Source organism: Gambusia affinis, linkage group LG20 (assembly GCF_019740435.1).
Source record: "Gambusia affinis linkage group LG20, SWU_Gaff_1.0, whole genome shotgun sequence".
In the NCBI taxonomy this organism is placed as follows: Eukaryota; Metazoa; Chordata; class Actinopteri; order Cyprinodontiformes; family Poeciliidae; genus Gambusia; species Gambusia affinis.
In genome coordinates this window covers 23531720-23549213 of record NC_057887.1, presented here as the reverse complement: position 1 = coordinate 23549213, position 17494 = coordinate 23531720, and the positions used below count along the sequence as shown (strand labels likewise).

The 17494-nt window shown below is 46.0% G+C and overlaps 3 protein-coding genes across 3 annotated transcripts in view; all 3 read right to left on the bottom strand.

The window, feature by feature from the left end:
* Positions 1 to 13415, bottom strand: part of snx29 (sorting nexin 29) — a 92450-nt gene extending 79035 nt beyond the window's left edge. Inside the window, exons 1-11 of the mRNA XM_044102185.1 lie at positions 12946 to 13415; positions 11653 to 11717; positions 10135 to 10187; positions 8526 to 8650; positions 6868 to 7048; positions 6721 to 6791; positions 4910 to 5170; positions 3642 to 4032; positions 2984 to 3096; positions 2798 to 2894; positions 2649 to 2716 (exon numbers count right to left, since the gene is read on the bottom strand). Coding sequence (XP_043958120.1) covers positions 2649 to 2716; positions 2798 to 2894; positions 2984 to 3096; positions 3642 to 4032; positions 4910 to 5170; positions 6721 to 6791; positions 6868 to 7048; positions 8526 to 8650; positions 10135 to 10187; positions 11653 to 11717; positions 12946 to 12952 — 1432 coding nt within the window. The 5' untranslated portion in view covers positions 12953 to 13415. The remainder of the gene's footprint in view (positions 1 to 2648; positions 2717 to 2797; positions 2895 to 2983; positions 3097 to 3641; positions 4033 to 4909; positions 5171 to 6720; positions 6792 to 6867; positions 7049 to 8525; positions 8651 to 10134; positions 10188 to 11652; positions 11718 to 12945) is intronic.
* Positions 13416 to 14256: 841 nt separating this feature from the next.
* Positions 14257 to 15288, bottom strand: LOC122823101 (transmembrane protein 238-like). Its single transcript, XM_044102372.1, has one exon. It carries the CDS (start codon positions 15103 to 15105, stop codon positions 14623 to 14625), a length of 483 nt encoding a protein of 160 aa, XP_043958307.1. The 5' UTR covers positions 15106 to 15288; the 3' UTR covers positions 14257 to 14622.
* Positions 15289 to 16225: 937 nt separating this feature from the next.
* On the bottom strand, positions 16226 to 16531 carry LOC122823505 (phosphoinositide-interacting protein-like). The gene has a single exon (XM_044103172.1). It carries the CDS (start codon positions 16529 to 16531, stop codon positions 16226 to 16228), a length of 306 nt encoding a protein of 101 aa, XP_043959107.1.
* Between the last annotated feature and the right edge of the window lie 963 nt (positions 16532 to 17494).

Below are 17494 nucleotides of genomic sequence, written 5' to 3'. Positions count from 1 at the left end.
GCTGACGCATCGATTTCAGCCTTTAATAAAACATCCGTTTCTGATGAGGATATTAAAATGTTTGCGTGGCCCAGAATGAAACGCTGAGTGTTTTAGAAGTTACAGAACATCATCATCATCAGTTTGACTTTAAATTAAACTCCTAACCTGCTGCCAGATAACCTGCTGAGGGACCTCTAAACATATTGCTGTCACTTCAGGAACCAGCGCGTCGCTCTTTAGATTCCCCCCAGAAACAAGCAACAGCTACTAAAATACCTCAAACATGGAAAAATGTAATTCTTCTCTCAGAGAGGAAACCGATGATGGAAGATGAAGTCATGGCCTCTGCTCAGAGTCCAAACATTCAGCAGAACTCTGCTGGTCCGGTAACAGCAGCATTAGCAGAACCGAGCCTTGTAATCATGCTGCCTTGTGAATCAGAGCCGTCCGCCTCCAATCAGCGATCCGCTCGGCCTCAAGGCGCCACATCCAGCAGGAAATCACTGAAGCCCAACACTTCGACCACAAACAGTGAGCAGAAATCAGAACCGCCGGCGGAGAACCAACGGGTCGCAGAGGAGAAGAAACAACTGCAGAGGGTCCGACACGCAGAGGGGGACGGAGACAGAGACGGAGACGGGGACGGAGACGGCGCCTCTGATTACGAATGGTCACCAGTCCATCACAGGCCAACACAGAGGCAGACCGGACGAACAACCAGGCTCAGACTAATGAATGTTTCTGGGAGGAAACTGAAGAGAACCCACCATGCAGAAAGACCCGGGCCAGGAATCGATCCCACGACCTTCTTGCTGCAAGGCAACAGCGCTACCAACTGCACGTTATTTAAACCAGCCCTGTTAGTGTTTTGCTATACTGCTGCTGTTCAGAAAGAAAAGCTACGGCATATTATTAAAACTTTAAAAACACTTTCTGTGTACCGTCTTTCTTTGTAAATATCTCATGTTTCAATGAAGGCACATGCGGCTTATGTATGTACAAAATGTGTTTCCTTTAAAAATGTAGGGGGTGTGGCTTAATCAAGTGCCTCTATAGTCCGGAAATTACGGTAAATGAAAAAAATCTTGTTTATTTGAAGACCGTCTGTATTATTAGTTATTATTTCAGGCCTGGTGTAGATTTCAGTCTTTTAACTGCAGTTAGCCTATCAGAAGCTATGCTAGTCTAAAATAGCATCTGATTGCTAGCATGTAGCAGCTAATGCTAATGTTAGCGTCCACAGTCCAGATTTCTAAAGAAGCTCCATGAACGATGAGAGAAACTGAGATGAACTCATCTCTGTCGTTCAGATCTGATATTTATTCCATGATCTAGCAGGAAAAAGGGTTTTTTATTTGATATTATTAATTATAGATTCTGCAATTAACTTTATCAAACACTAAAAAAACGAAATGCAAAGTGAATTTGAGTTTTTTCTATTTTATCTTGAAAACCTGGGAAACGTCCGTCCGTTAATCTGGACCATAAGAAACATTTTCTGAGTCGATTGTTTTCCTCTCTAAGAAGAAAGATTTGCTTTTGAGAAAAAGTAGGTCGTCATTTCTGCTTCTAGTTGTTTTGAAATTAATATTAATGAAAAAACTTTGTTGACAAAAAGAAATCCATTTTTTGTTTCTCATATTTTTGACGGATTTCCTCCTTTCTAAAACTGAGATCATGGGGGCCCATGAATGGCCCCCGGACCTCACTTTGAGCCCCGTGTTCCAGACTGCGGTGGGAAACATTGCTGCTGAAGCTGCAGATGAATAAATCCAGCCTGACTCAGATTAACGGTAAACAGCTGCTCCTGTGCTGCAGATATTTTCAGGTTTTCTTCGTTTCGACTGAAGCGTCTCTGGAGAATCGCTGAATGAAAGTCAACAGATTCACGGCTCCTCGGCTGCAGCGGGAGCAGAGAGGAAATATTTACAGTAGATACAGTAACGGCTGCACAGCGTGGACACAGTGCCACCTGGTGGTTCATCGGAGTCAAAGCAGCAGGAAATTTCCTCCAGGTTCTCACTCCCAGTTCATTTTGTTCCTTTAAGGCCGGGGTGTCCAAAGTGTGGCCCGGGGGCCGTTTGTGGCCCGGGGGCCGTTTGTGGCCCTGACTGCAGGTCAAGCATGAAAAACCTTTGACTTTTATTTATTTAACTTTTTCAATAACCAGGTGTTTTATTAGGAATAAATACCCGGCAGTGAGAGAAGCAGATGGAGACTTTATTTTTATATTCAGGGTAAAATTATCACCACATAATTTTCTCATAATAGAAAATCTTTAGTACAAAACAGAGAGTTGATCTTTAAGAGCCAAGATTTTATAATAACTAGAATCATGTTAATCCAGACGATGCTTCGCCAAAATCAGCTTTTATTTAATTTATTCAACTAAATGCAGAAAACGTTCAGACAGAAAATAATTTAGGAAAACGCAGAACCAGTCCAGTTTGATCAAACCGGGTCAAACTGGTTAAGCTAACAGAACCTGAAGAGGAAGTGAGGATTTAACTGCTGGGATGGGTCAGATGGTCCAAATGTCTCTGCAGCAGCAGAACCAGAACGCATTCTGGTTCTGCTGCTGCAGGAAACCCGGATGATTCATCGTCAGAACCGGTTTGGAAGCACACAGAACCAGAAGTCGGCCCAGAATAAAAACAGAGACTCACCGACCGTCATGGAGTCCGGCAGCCCAGCGGACAGCGGACCGGACCGGACCGGCGGACTGGACTCCATGCTGCAGCAACACAGATGAACAATCAGATGGTTAGTTTGGACTCCGGTCAGGTTGCAGCCGATCCAAACATCAGAACCCGACCTGAAGGCGAGCTGGGTTCTGCTGGCCTCACAGTTCTCCGTCGACCCGATGGAGCGGCACGGGGCGGGGAACCCGGCCGCCTCCTCCACAGAACTCACTGCAGGAACAGAAGTGAAACTGAAAGGACCAGTCGCCACGGAAAGTACCTCAGATTACCAGTTCTGTTACACAGAACCGGTCCGGTACCTGGATCAGGATCCGCCGGGTTCACAGGAATCAGGATGTCGGCACTGGTCTGGTCGGTCACGGTTTGGACCGGACTCCAGGTGGAAACACTGGACAGGCTGCCCACCACCAGCCTGGAACCAGAACCACCAGTCAGAACCAGGCGAGTCAGAACCGGACCAGTCAGAACCAGACCTGTCAGTACCGGGCCAGTCAGAACCAAATCTCCTGCAGAATCCTCCATCTACTGAAGTTTTAAATTTAAATTTTTGGTTTCTGTAACAAACCAGATGAATTTATTCCATCAGTGAGTTGAAAGCTGCAGCTTGTTGGAAAATATCGGATTAGCTATAATATCGGTAAATATTGCGAAGACGATAACATCGGTAGGAACAGCCGATATTATTGTCAATATTCCTGATTCATTTCCAGGTGGTAGATCTGAACGGGTCGGTCTGAACCGACCCAAAAGAGTCGGATATGAAAGGAAACACATCGGATTCAGTCTCGGTGCTAACCTAGCCTTAGCGCCTCTAGAGCTAACTGCTAACATCGGATGCATCCCTGCATTTCCTTCCTCTTCCCAGGTCCAGAACGTTCTGTGGTTCTGTTGCCTGAGGTCCAAATCAAGCAGAGGTTCTGGAGAGGCTGGTGGTTCTGCGGTTTGTTTTAGACTCACTGGTCAGAGGCCAGTCCGTCCTGGATTCCAGTTCGGGGTTTCCTCGTCTCCTCCTCTTCGTCGTCCTCCTCCTCCTCGTTCTCTGCGCTCTGGCTGTCGGGGAGCGGCGGCCCAGCAGGGGGCGCCGTGCGGCCGGGCCTCGGCGACCCGACCCAGCCAGCGTCCTCCGGCTCTGGGACGCCGTTCTGGGCCGGAGACCCGGACAGCGGCGGCTCCAGCGGGTCGATGCCTTCCTCCACGCTGCTCTGAGTCGGAGCGCCGCGGCGACTCCTCGCCTTCGCCTCTTCATCGCCGTCCTCCTCATCCTCAGCCCCGCCGTCCAGGTCGTCGTCGAAGGAAATGATGTTGGTGATTTTCTTCCTCCTCCGTCGCTCCTTCCTCAGCCCCGAGTCTGGGCCGAGACAAAAACCAGAAACTCAAATTTAAAGAAACTTTTGTTTTCTTTAAAAACTGCTGATTGAAACTCAAATCGTTTTTCAACAAACGATTCAAATTACACATTTTCAGTTTTCTGGCTATTAAACAAATGTAGAGAAATGAAACAGCTGCTGCTGACATCAGAAACTCCATGATGGGAAAATCAATGGAAACCGATTAGGTGCGGAACGCCAGGAATCACTGCGGACACAGAAACGATCAGAAAGATCAACTGTGTTCATTTCAAACAGAAAAGAAACGTTTGTTCCTGTCAGGGGCAGAGCGGCTTCCTGGGGAACATGGAGCCGCTCCTCTGAACCCAGTTACGGTTCAGTCACAGAGAAATCGAAGCTCACAGAAGAACGAGAGCCAAAGAAAGAAAAAGTGTGAGCAAAAGAGCGAAAGACAAACGCAGAAAGAGGGATGAGTGGAAGGAGAAGGAGTAAAGCAGTTTGGCCCGGTTCCTGTTCCGGGTCGCAGAAACCAACCGATGTTTGGTGGAGTGAAGTACGCCCAGCATGTTGGGGCAACTTGAAACTGCTGCTACACAACAAGTTGTAGCTAGCTTCCATCTCCCAGAATGCCGTGCGATTCTGGATCAGAGTTCAATGAAATGATCCATATTATTTTAAGTATTGTCTATTGATACCGATAACGTGTCATCATGTTTATTGGCCAGCCCTGCGACACATCAAGCGTTTGTAATCCAGAGGTGAGTGAATGTTAACCACCGCAGACCGAGCACAGCATGAACTAAACATTTTAATTTCAATATTTTGAAACTAAATTTGTAAACGTCAACATCTTTTCCTAACCAAGCCGTGTCAGTAGGAACCAGAGCGGCTTCCTACCAGCAGAGGCGCTGCGGGGCAGGACGGGCAGCGGGTCGGAGGCGGCGCCGGACTTCGGCGTGAAGCCGGGCACCACGGCGGTGGCGGTGCTGATCTCCCGCAGCAGGGAGCTGACGCCCTGCGTGGATTCCTTCAGCAGGCTGCCGATGCCCTGCGTGGATTCCTTCAGCAGGCTGGAGACGGACGAGCCGCCGCCGCGCGGCGCGCCGCCGTTCAGGTCGCTGTTATCGATGTTGATGGCAAACAGGATGGAGTTCAAACCTGGAGGGGAAACAGGAAATCAGAATATCTGGGTCAGGTTTAATCCACCAACTCAGTTCAAAAAGGGACATTTGTAGTTTTTCATCTTAAAGTTAACAAAACTTTAAAACAATAAATTCTCAAACAGAAACGTTTTTACAGTTGAGTGGAGGGAAAAAGTGTCCTAGAAAATCCACGTCTCTATTCAGTGACATTCTGAGAACCTTCATTTTTAGGTTTAATGAGCGATAACCAAAAATATAATTATAGATATAATATAAATATAATTACCTAGAAAACAAGGCAGTAATGAATCTGTTTAAATTATAAAGATTCATAACCTACATTATGAATCTCCAGGAAGTGAAGTTTAAGGTCTCACTTCCTGTTCCGGTAAAATTTAATATTTTACATTTCAATATTAGTTATATAGTTATAGACATTTTTATATTTTTTCAGAGATATATTCATATATTTATAATAGTGTGGTGATTTATTGGTGCTGATTTCCTCAATTTAGGGAGATCGGTAATCGGCCGATTTTTACACGTGAAGCCGATCTTATGATGTTATCAAGCTCAGCAACAGTCGAAAAATCAACCGCTGCACTTTTCTTTTCTCCTGTGAGAAGCCGGACTGGCAAACCAGCTGACCGGGTCCCGTCTGCCGGTTAACATCAGTCGCCCCGTTGTTGGCGATTCAGCAACAGAATCGGTGACAAAGGGCAGTCCTGGCGGAGTCCAACTCTCACCGGAAACGAACCCGACTTACTGCCGGCAATGCGGACCAGACTCTGACACCGGTCCTACAGGGACCTGACAGCCCGTATCAAGGAGCCCGGTACCCCATACTCCCGAAGAACCCCCCACAGGGTTTCCCGAGGGACACGGTCGAACGCCTTCTCCAAGTCCACAAAACACATGTAGACTGGTTGGGCGAACTCCCAGAACCCTCCAGGACCTGCTGAGGGTGTAGAGCTGGTCCAGTGTTCCACGACCAGAACCAGAACCACACTGCTCTTCCTGAATCCGAGGTTCGACAAACCGACGGACCCTCCTCTCCAGAACCCCTGAATAGACCTTGCCAGGGAGGCTTAAGAGTGTAACCCCCCTGTAATTGGAGCACACCCTCCGGTCCCCCTTTTTGAACAGGGGGACCACCACCCCGGTCTGCCAATCCAGGGGAACTGCCCCCGATGTCCATGTGATACTGAAGAGTCACATTAGCCAACACAACCCTACAACATCCAGAGCCTTAAGGAACTCTGGACGGATCTCATCCACCCCCAGGGCCACCGGGGAGCCTTTTGGCCACCGGGGAGCCTTTTGGCCACCGGGGTGCCTTTTGGCCACCGGGGTGCCTTTTGGCCTCGGCGACCTCGTCTCCAGAGACTGAAGATCCCAACCCAGAGTTCCCAGCCTCAGCTTCCTCAATGGAAGACATGTTGGTGGGATTGAGGAGGTCTTCGAAGTATTCTGCCCAAAATATGTTTATTTATGTTTTATTGTATGTGTATTTTATTTATTTCTGTTTATTAACATTTCTTCATGTTTGTACAGACGGTCGCTCACCTGCAGCCATGGTTGGCAACATACTTGCTTTCTCCTCATCCAGAACAAAAGCCCAGTCTTCATAGAAGGTTCTAGAGAAGACAGAACCAGAACCTGTTAATCCATCCAGCTGACCAGAACCAGAACCTGAACCAGCAGGATGCTAACCCGAGCCGTGGGCGGTCAGCCAGCAGCGTGTGCAGGTAGCGCTCCAGCGAATGTTCGTTCAGGGCGCAGCGCAGCCAGGCCCGGCCCCGGCCCAGTTCGGATGAGATGTGGTGCAGCGAGTAGAACCGCTGCAGCTCATGGCGGTTCAGCTGCTCCTTCACATTCAGCCAGAAGGTCAGCTCTGCAGGAGGAGGAATCGTTAGCAATGCTGGCTAATGCTAGCTAGCTTCATCTCAGCCGCTGCTATTGACCTTTTTTAACCAGAGTTTCATTTCCCACTTGAAACAGGAAATGCAATTTAAAGCGATTTGAAGTGGGGTTTCTGAGCTGTGGGGGTTTCTGGGACGCCCCACTGAGCAGCTGATCTGCAGAATCACAGGACGACCTCCGACCTCAGAACCAGGGGTAGAAAATTCATTCAGCTCAGTGTCCAGCTCAGGACACACCGCAGGCCCCAATCCACGGGAACAATTCAGACAGGCTTACAAATAAACACTTAAAACCAACAGCAGCAATAAAAAAAGTCTGTTTCTGTCAGCTGTGGTCATCTGGAGTACTTAGGAGTAGTCAGTGTTATTTAGATTCTCTTGTTAGTAGCAAACTGTTATTCATCTTCAAGAAGGAATTTCCCTACAGAGAATAACTCTGTTCCTCCGGACCAGGAAAGGCTGGAGATGAGAAACTTCTCCCTCCTGATGGTTTAAAAACATTTTTTTTGTTTTCACTCATTCTGATACAAACTGAGCAAGTTACAGCCTGATTCATCCTGATGAGCGTGTTTAGAGCTCATGAGGACCTGCAAGTCATTATGAGTGAAACACGGAAGAAACGTTTCACACCAGGCAGATAAACGCAGCAGAGAAACCAGCTGCAGAGGCGTCGCAGCGTCCCTCAGAGGAGCCTGACCACAGCACCACACTTTGCTAGGTTGCTAGGTAACGGGCTGGGCTTGGGTTGCTAGGTAACGGGCTGGGCTTGGGTTGCTAGGTAACGGGCTGGGCTGGGGTTGCTAGGTAACGGGCTGGGCTGGGGTTGCTAGGTAACGGGCTGGGCTGGGGTTGCTAGGTAACGGGCTTGGCTGGGGTTGCTAGGTAACGGGCTGGGCTTGGGTTGCTAGGTAACGTGCCAGGTGAATTAGAAGATTTTTCATAAATATTAGGTAATTAAGTATTTAAACAAGCTCTTATATCTTGCTCAAAAGTGACTTATTGTTAGCTTTTCTCATTTTAACTGTAATAAGATATCTGCGATACACACTAAACAAAAATACTTAGTAAGATTTTGTGTTTTGCAGTGAACAAGTGAAACGGGGAAGCAGACATTTTTCCAAAGGTTTGCTTCCTCAGACTGACTCTGTTCCTGCACAATTCAACGCTTTACACCAGGGGCCCCCAAAGTGGGTCCCTGAGGGCCGATTGCATCCTGCATGTTATATTCTCTCCCTGGTTTTACCAGCAACCTTTCCAGCAGGTCAATGTTCTTCTTAGTCTTAGTCCATCGTTTGATCCAGGTGCGTTAAACCAGGGAGAGACTAAAACATGCAGGAGGGCCTCAGGGGCCACTTTGGGGACCCCTGGGTTACACCTTCAAAACAGAGAACAAACAGGAAACATTCAGTGAGATGTTTCCTGTTTCTCAGCAGCTGGTGATGCGTTCACCTGCTTCCGTCTTGCTGCTGAAGCCGGCAGCCTGCTTCAGCGCTGCAGCGGTCAGCGCCAGGCCTTTGCTCTTCCTCAGGCCGTGCTGCAGCACCGCCTCGAACTGAGCGCACAGACAGATCACCCTGCAAACACAGAGCGCTTCAGTTAAACCTTCAGTTACCAGGACGGCAGAAAATATAATTATTAATAAAATAACTAGATATATCTAACATAAAAACACAAAACCTCCATATCCAGTCCAAAAAGGAGTAGAAAGAACATGAAAGTTATGACACCAATTGTCTCCCATATTTATATTTACACATTTCATTTTTACTCATTTCACAAGTCGGCCCATCATGATGATACATTTAATTTATCACAATAAATGATTATTTATTATCATTTTCCAGTAATAAAGGCAATAATGACATCATTACGAAAGAACAGATTCTCACAAATCAATAAACTTTAAATTCTAATAAACATTTTCCACTGAACCTGGAAGACATTCTAAATATCCAAGACAAATAAAACTAAACAGAAACAAATAAAATTAATTGTAAAATCTCTGTAAACAAAACGATCCAAAACACCAAACTGAGACTTTTATCATCCAGGTTTTAGAAACACAGAAATTATAAATTGTTTCAATTTATTATGAAATTAAATGATTTGCTTATTCTGACAGCACCAGTCCTAATTTCTACTCTTTCCCAATTATATCTATAAAGTTAATGAATTATTATGCAGCATACATCATGTTTACCATCTACAGGAAGATTTCCATACAGCCAAGGGCCTTTCACAATAAATCAATTCATCAGGTTAATTCATTCAAATAATGTATTGATTTAACGCCGGGGTCTCAAACTCCAGTCCTGCAGTTTTTAAATGAGCCACAGGTACAAAACACTGGAATGAAATGGTTTTAATTACCTCCACCTTGTGTAGCTCAGTTCTCCAGAACCTTAATTATTCTGTTCAGGTGCAGCAGAGGAACATCTAAAAGTTGCAGGACTGCGGCCCTCCAGGACTGGAGTTTGAGACCCCTGATTTAACATCTTGAATTTGGGTCTCTGTCTCTTTAAGAACTCCTGCTCTTTCTGAAGCTCCGCCTCCAGGAAGTCGTCCCAACATGGCTCCTCTATTAACCCTTTAATGTTTTTACCAGCGTTGCTCTGAACAGCAGCTCCTACAACGAGCTCAGCTGGTTGCTAATTGGTGCTGGCTAGTCTGGAGGAGCTGAGTGGGGGAGGAGCTGCGCCATGAGGGCGGAGCAAGGTCCACCCAGGTGTTTTGAACAGCTGAATGGTTGCCATGGAGATTAAAGGATTTCTCAGACATTAAAGAATCAAAGCAACACTCCAGGTTTGATTTTATAACATGATGGAAAGATTTTTAAAAAATGTTTGATTTTAGACGATACCGGCCCTTTAAGACAATTCACAGAACGCAGTCAGGTTTTCTATCTTAAAAAATTTGACAACAACTTCCTGAACTCGTTGCTGTAGAGTTGAAGCTGCTTTCAATTTAACAGTAAAAAGAGACACATGGTCCAGTCTGAATCTGTTTGGTTCTGTTTGAAACAAACATTTCAAACATTTCGGGTTTGGACCTGCTCTACCTGCTGTCTGAGTCCGTGGCGATCTCTTTTCTTCCTCCAAAGCGGATTTGGCACTGCAGAGATATGAAAGGAATGAAAACATGAGAAAGTTCCCGTCTGCAGGCAGCAGAACCAGAACAGATTTCAGAAACATTTTTTGTGACCTTCCAGTTTGGATTTTCTTCACGTTTCAAAATGCAGCACAGCAGCTTCCTGCAGGAAGCAACACCACCTAAAGCTGCAGAACAATCAGGGTTCACCTTCGATCAGAGTCACGCAGCTGCTTTCTCTGCAACCTGAGCCCAACCTGCTCACGTTGCCATGGCGACGCCCACTAGACCATCTGCTCTTCATCATCCTCCTCATCCTCCCAGAATGTTTTCTTACAAATTTCCACAAAAACTGACCCAGGAAACGTGTTTCTACTTCCTGCTGTGTGATCAGCAGGTGAAGGAAGTAAAATCACCGCAGATCCACATTAAAACCCTAAACTGTAGTTTAGTTTATTTTATCAAGGTTTTACCAAACAGATCAACACAAAGCAGAGAAGAAAGTTAATCTCAGTTTGACAGGATCGGCAGAAGAGCAAAGTAAATTTTATTATCATTAAATTGGTCCCAAGTCTGGTAGGAAGAGATAAAATCACATTTTAACTTTCAGATTTAAATGAAAATCTCCCCACAGTGAAACATGGTGTTGGCAGCATTATGCTGTGGAAATGTTCTTTAGCAGGAACAAGAAGAACAGAGTTGATGGGAAGATGGACGGAGTAAAACCTAAAGACTGGAGGTTCTCCTTCCTCTCAACATGCAGAGATATTATGGGATGCTTTAGACCAAAGCTGATTCATGGGTTACAATGGCCTAGTCAAAGTCCAGACCTGAATCCAATACCAAATCTGAGATGAGTCTTTAAAAAATCCAGTCTGAATAAGATTGAGCAAAAGTTTTTGTCTGGATGTTCAAAGATCAAACAACTCGCCTCGCTGCCCGCGACTGATCGCTCCCCTCGTGATCGCGCCTCAGATCGCGCCTCGATCGCGCCTCGCTGCATCGCGCCCCGCCAAGGCCCTCGCTCAAGGCCCTCGCCGGCTGCCTCGCCGCCTCGTGATCGCGCCTCGCTGATTCAGCCCTCAGATCGCCTGCCCTCGAGATGAAAAATCGCCCTCAGATCGTCTGTGGCCCTCGTGATCGCCCTCCGCTTCGCCCGCCATCGCGCCTCAAGGCCCTCGTGATCAAGGCCCTCAAGATCGCCCTCGTGATCGCGCCTCGTGATCGCTGGCCCTCGCATCGCGCCTCGCCTTCAGACGCAAGGCCCCGCCCTTCGCCAAGGCCCCGCTGCCCAGCTGCCCTGGCTCGTATTCGAGAAAATGTTCACGGGGTGTGAATACTTCCAGATGGTTCTGCAGCTGCATCTCTATTGAATTCAGAATTTACCATCATATTTCTCCCAGAGCTCAACTGAACTGAACCGCTGCTGCTTCCTGCAGGAAGGATGCTAACGCTAACCACTAACAGCTAACGCTAACAGCTAACTCACCTGTTTGACGGCGTCCAGCAGCCTCTCTAGGAGGTTCTGTCTCTTTGCATCATTCTGCTGAGTTCCTGCAGAGGAAGGAAACACACTGATGATGACGAGGGACGAAGAGGAGAGAAACATGGAGGCAGTTTCCCTGAAAGCTCCGTTAAAACAGAACAAAGTTACTCTGGGCTCAGAAACGGTTCTGCTCCAGATTGTACTGAATAAACCTCTAAAAGTTACTGAAGTTCTCATTAATCAGGGGAGTCCAAACTTTTTACCACATGGGCCAAAATAAGAATCTGGATTTGTTTTGTTTAAAAAGTGAAAATTTATCTTGGATTCAAAGCTTAAAGAGTTTGAAGGTTTGCCTCATTAAAAGAAATTTGTAGATTTTTTTACGTCTCCAATGAAAAAAAATTTGATTCTGAGCAAAAACAAGTGGATTTTAGCTCAATTTAATCACTATTTGAAGAATTAATTTTTGTTTGGAATCAATAAAGTATTTTTGAACTGAATTTGAAATTAAAGAAACTCTGGGCTGCAGCCAAACTTTATGCTGAAAGAAGATTTTCATAACTGTGGAAAGATTCTTTTAATAATTAAAAACTTAAACGTTTCCATCCAGTTGAGCCAATTTTAATCATAAAACACTTTAAAGACAGCAGGCAGACCAGAGAGGAATAATTCTAATAAATTTATAAATATGAGAAATAAAAGAGAAATTAAATGAATAAAAACAGAAAAAACACAATTTCAATCTAAATTAATAAAATATTAATATCAAATAGTTTCTACAGAGGGTTGCTGCTCAGCGCGGTTTCAAAACGTGCCAAGTTAATTTGACTCTAATATAAATAACGGATAAAATGAACTCTGATTGGCTGCTTTTTGCCTTGTGATTCCATAAGGAGAATCTTTTGTCTCCATTAAATTAAAATGATATTAAAAATCAAACCTAACCTGAGCTGTCCTGTGCTTTTTAATGGTTTTACTGGTTTTAAAGGAGGAAAACGTGGTGAGTGGATTTAAAGTTCAGAACCAAACTAGCGGGCAGAATCTGGACTCTTCCTTTCAAAATAAAAGTTGAATGTTTCTAGGCTGTTGTTAAGGTGACCTGAGCGCTGTGTCGGTGTTGTTGGACTTTTGCTTTCATTTCCCAGCAGCAGAATCTGACCGAACCGAGCCCAAGTGTACCGAACCACAGAATAAAGCAGCTGGAGCTGAACGTGTGCAGGAAGTAGCTGGTTCTGGTTCTGTTAGCTCTGAGCAGGGTGCTGGAGCAGAACCTCTCTGGCTGGATGAGAAACTCACCGTTCATCCTGACATCCGACCTCCTGGACCGGAAATGGCTCTGAGGAAACGGTTCTTCTCATCTCCCAGAACCAACACCAAGCTAGCGGTGCCCCGGCTCCATGCCGCCGCCGTAGCCGACCTGGACCCACCCAACAGCGGCGTGAGCGCTGATGCTCGCTCGGTGAACAGCGAGGCCTGTTGGGGAGCCGCTTCACGGTCCAATAACCCGGCGGGCTGTGATGGACGCGGTTCCGAGGCCGAACTCCGAGCCGTTTGGTCCCGTGTCACCAGAACCGGGAGCCGTTTTGGTCCAGAAACCAAAAGTTATCAGAGTATAATCAGTTCAGCCTGTGACACTGCGAAAAACCGAAACTGACCACTCGCATGACGGCGGCGGGTCACGTGACCAAACACACTCCGGTCATATGATGACGAGCGCTGCTGGGAGTTGTAGTTTTTACCTGAAAAACTGATTTCCGTCGCTTTAGGTTTGTTCCGTTGGTTCTTTGCAGTCCAGGTGAATAAATATTCTTCTTCTTGGTGTCTAAAAATGTTTTCCTCGGTCTGTGATTTATCCAGTGGCAATTTTATAATGACAAACTAATGTCAGATTTTGTTCCTCTTTAAAGAAAAAATAACACGTTCCCTTATTAAAATAATGTAACGAGCCACCAGCTGTTAAATCCTCACGAGGATAACATACCACCTACAAAACATTTTATTCTACATGGAAAATAATGATACAACACAACTGTATTTTTTTCCCCAGATTAAAATCTAAAAAGTCTGACATACATATTATTGAGCATTACTTTGCAGATTCATCTTTCTCATTGGTGGCATAAATGAAATACTCTGATTCTACTTGGTTGAGTCAGGTCCAATGGAGAACATCTGTGCACAGAGATGTTCAATTCTTTACTTAAATTCTCAACTGGATGCACGTCTGGTGCTTCACGTCACCATAAAGGTTTTCAAAAACAGAAAAAAACAAAAACAATAGACGTATCGCTTTTAGAAAAAAAGGCTGCTAAAGAATCTGAAAAGCTGGTAGTGGTTTTTAAGCCCCCGTTCTGGTCCCCACACTTAGCCACGCCCCCAGACCATGGAAGCCCCGCCCTCTTTTCTGACATTGATCGCGGGGCTAAACACTCAGATGACAGTTCAGTTACACTTTAAATCCTTAATGGTTTAAACAACAAGATGGAAATGTGATATTTACACAACTTTTAATCTCACACAAAAATTATAAAAATGTTTTACGAGTTATTAAGGAAGTTCAATGTGGATCATCATTAATTTATATTTGACATATATTGCAGGCAATAATTTAGTATTTCTGCTGCAAATAGGGAACATTTGGAAAGCAAAAGGTTGCAGCAGCTGTTTAATAATAACTGTTTTCTGTTTCAGGTGTGTCAGTGTTTTGTTTCAACTTCCATGATAAATGAACAGATCATGCAGATAAAATTAAGCACTTCACTCATTTCAACTCCTCCGAAATCTGTAAATGAGCTACAGATGGTCGGCAGTAAAAACAGTCAATAGTCTCTGAATGTGTCAGCAAACCGCTGTTGTTGTGTGCAAAGTTTACAGCTTATCATTCATCACCTCTGTGTTGACTAATGATGAGAGATGCATAAAAATAACTGTGAATAAAGACAAAATAAAGCTCCAGCTCCAGGTTCTGACTCTTCATATGGACAAAGTTTCTCTCACAAGTTGTTTTGATGAAGAGCCTTTAGAGCTGCCATATATGGTGGAGAGCCTTACATCCGTACCATAGTCTGAGGGCCCGGGGCCCCCGGAGGGCTCCTCTTCCAGAGGCCGAGCCTTTTTCCTGAAGGAGTTCCTGATCCTGTTGGAAACCCGCCTGACGGCCCGGCTGAGCCGCCTGTTCTGGGGCTTCATCAGGCCCACGTCGTCCTCCAGCTCCTCCGGCGGAACGTCGATGTTCCCCGAGTACCAGAAGATCCACCAGATCAGGCTGAGGAAGATGATGATGGCGCCGCCGTAGATGAAGACGTCGTGGATCACCAGGCCTCCGAACACCCCCACCATGATGACCAGGACGCCCAGAACGTCGTGGACCACCGCCAACCAGAAGGCACACTTACAGCGGCCAACTCCATCGTACGTCTCTTCCATGACCGGTGCGATCTGCATGGAGGTGGACATGATGGCAGAGGAGGTCCTCCAGACCAGAAGAAGAAGAAACCTGGTCCGACAGCAGCTGCAGGGCTGTGAGGTTAAATCCCTGTATGGAACAAGCTGCTGTTCAAAGTACAACGTTCACCAGTTGTTATCTGGAATCCAGTGGATCTGATGTTGCATCATCTCTGACAAACAAGCAGCAGATTAATTCCTGAGAAATTCCCACTGAGAAACGTTTGGTCATTTCTATTTACTGTTGAGCTTTGAAGCAGTTTCTGATATTTCCGTTGCAAAAAGGTCACACAAACTCAGTGGTGGGCACAATCCGCTAACGGCTAATAGCGGAGCTAATTTGTAGGTTAGTGCTTTAGCTAACTTTGAAAACATTTCGGGCACTTATAGGTTTCCATAAGTTACTTTTTCCAGATTTATTCAACATCGGTGAAGATTTTTCCACTTCCTCTCCTAACTTTATTTAAACTAAGAAACGTACAGAAAAACTAAAACGGACACAAGAGAACAACATTAAACAGAACATCAAAGGGGATTATAGAACATGTAAATTATAATATCAAAATAAAATTGGTGCTGAAGCGTTGTAATCTTTTAAGGACAAATATAATTTGAATGAACTCAGCATTTAAACTTTTAAAGACTCTATTAATTGAAGATAACATTATCTAGAAATTAGGTTTTGCTGCTGAAATTTCCACTAAATGCTCTGTTGGTGTAGAGTTGATGTTAGAGGAATTATTTTTTATTCTGATTAATGTAGTTAAAGTTAGGAGGCATCACGTGGCATCAGTGCAGGAACTCTTTCCAGATCCTCTGCAGAACCAGGATGACAGAATAAGCTTCATGCGGCGCCCAGTTGAAGGCATTAAGTTCGTTGTGAGCTGTGCCACACAGGAAGGTTAATCCTAGAAGAAAAGCAGCTGGACTCTGTGATTGTGACCCAGCTCAGCCCAACTCCTCCTCTCAGACTCATGTCCTCCTCCAGTTCCAGGCTGAAGAACCTGAAGATGGACCCACAGAAGATGAAACAACAACCAGAATGTTGCATCCCACTGAGAGCAGAAGGAAGATCCTCTCCTCTCCGGTAGATCCTAAAAGCTGGAAGGAAAGATGGCCGACGCCGGAGGCCTCAACATTCGTCCTCCAGCCCCTGGCTGAGGCGTCTCCGCCGGCGCTTCTCCTTCAGGACGGGGATCCACACCAGGCCCACCGCCACGAACATCAGCCCTACGGACAGGCAGGCCGACGCCACAGGCCGGGACGCGCTCACCCCGGCTGAGCGGAGCAGGAGCAGCAGCGCGCCCGCCGCGGACATCAGAGACCCCATCACCAAGGAGATGATGGGCTTGTGGAGGAAGGCCCAAGCTGGACCTGCTGAGCTCTGGTCTGAGCACAGGCTCTGATCCTCAGGCGACAGTCTGTCGGGTTCTTCCATGGCGTCCTGAGAAATCCTCTTTTCTGTCGGTCCGTTTGGACTGGTTCTGCTCCCATGGAGGAGAAACCGTCTGCCTCACCAGTAACCCGGGAACACAAGCCGGTAACTCCAGAAGGACCGAGGCAGCCGCAGACCGGAGGCAGGGCTTCAGAGAGCCGCCCGTCATCATCTGCTTTCATTCAGCATCAATCATCCACACATCAGCGCAGACGGCTTCACCAGCTGATCCCCGCTGGACAAAAGCTGCGTCACCCGATACAGGCGCAGCAAGAACAACCGTTTCCACGGCCACCGCACGCAGCGCCAGCCGGTAACATAAGGCAGACAAGTTTCTATCCCTCCATCAATCAGTCACTGACCAGGAGGCGGAGTCACACCTGGACATCAGGACCCATGACCGCAGTCACCCTAAAGGTCAACCAGCAGAGACCATCGTCACCCTAAAGGTCAACCAGCAGAGACCATCGTCACCCTAAAGGTCAACCAGCAGAGACCATCGTCACCCTAAAGGTCAACCAGCAGACCATCATGTTTTGTTCCAGCTGAACTCTGAACAGGAACATTATGTAAAATCGACTGGAAGACCCTCCATAGTCAGATCTTCCACTGGGAAACTGGGATTAACTTTGATGAACTCCAGTTACGAATTAGGGCGACTTTGTGATTCAATATGGCCGCTCCTCGTATAAAATAAAATCAACATTTATTTCATACACTGGAGTTGTTCCATGTAGACCTGAAACGCTGCATTGAACCAGTTAAAAACCGTTTTGCTTCTGGAAAATAAAAGTTTTGATACAGTTTTAAGAGTTACGGGTCTCTGTGCGTCGCCATGTTGAAATCCTGATTTAACTGGACAACAAAATTGTTCTTTGACTCCTAAACAATAAAGCAGGATTTCATTAAAATATTCAGGCTGGTTGCTGGAAAACGACATAAATTAGTTCTGTAAGTTTCTCTTAT

Excerpts from the sequence above, each read along its gene's own strand:
- LOC122823101 (XM_044102372.1), bottom strand. The coding sequence starts at position 15,105 with ATGTCCACCTCCATGCAGATCGCACCGGTCATGGAAGAGACGTACGAT.
- LOC122823505 (XM_044103172.1), bottom strand. The coding sequence starts at position 16,531 with ATGGAAGAACCCGACAGACTGTCGCCTGAGGATCAGAGCCTGTGCTCA.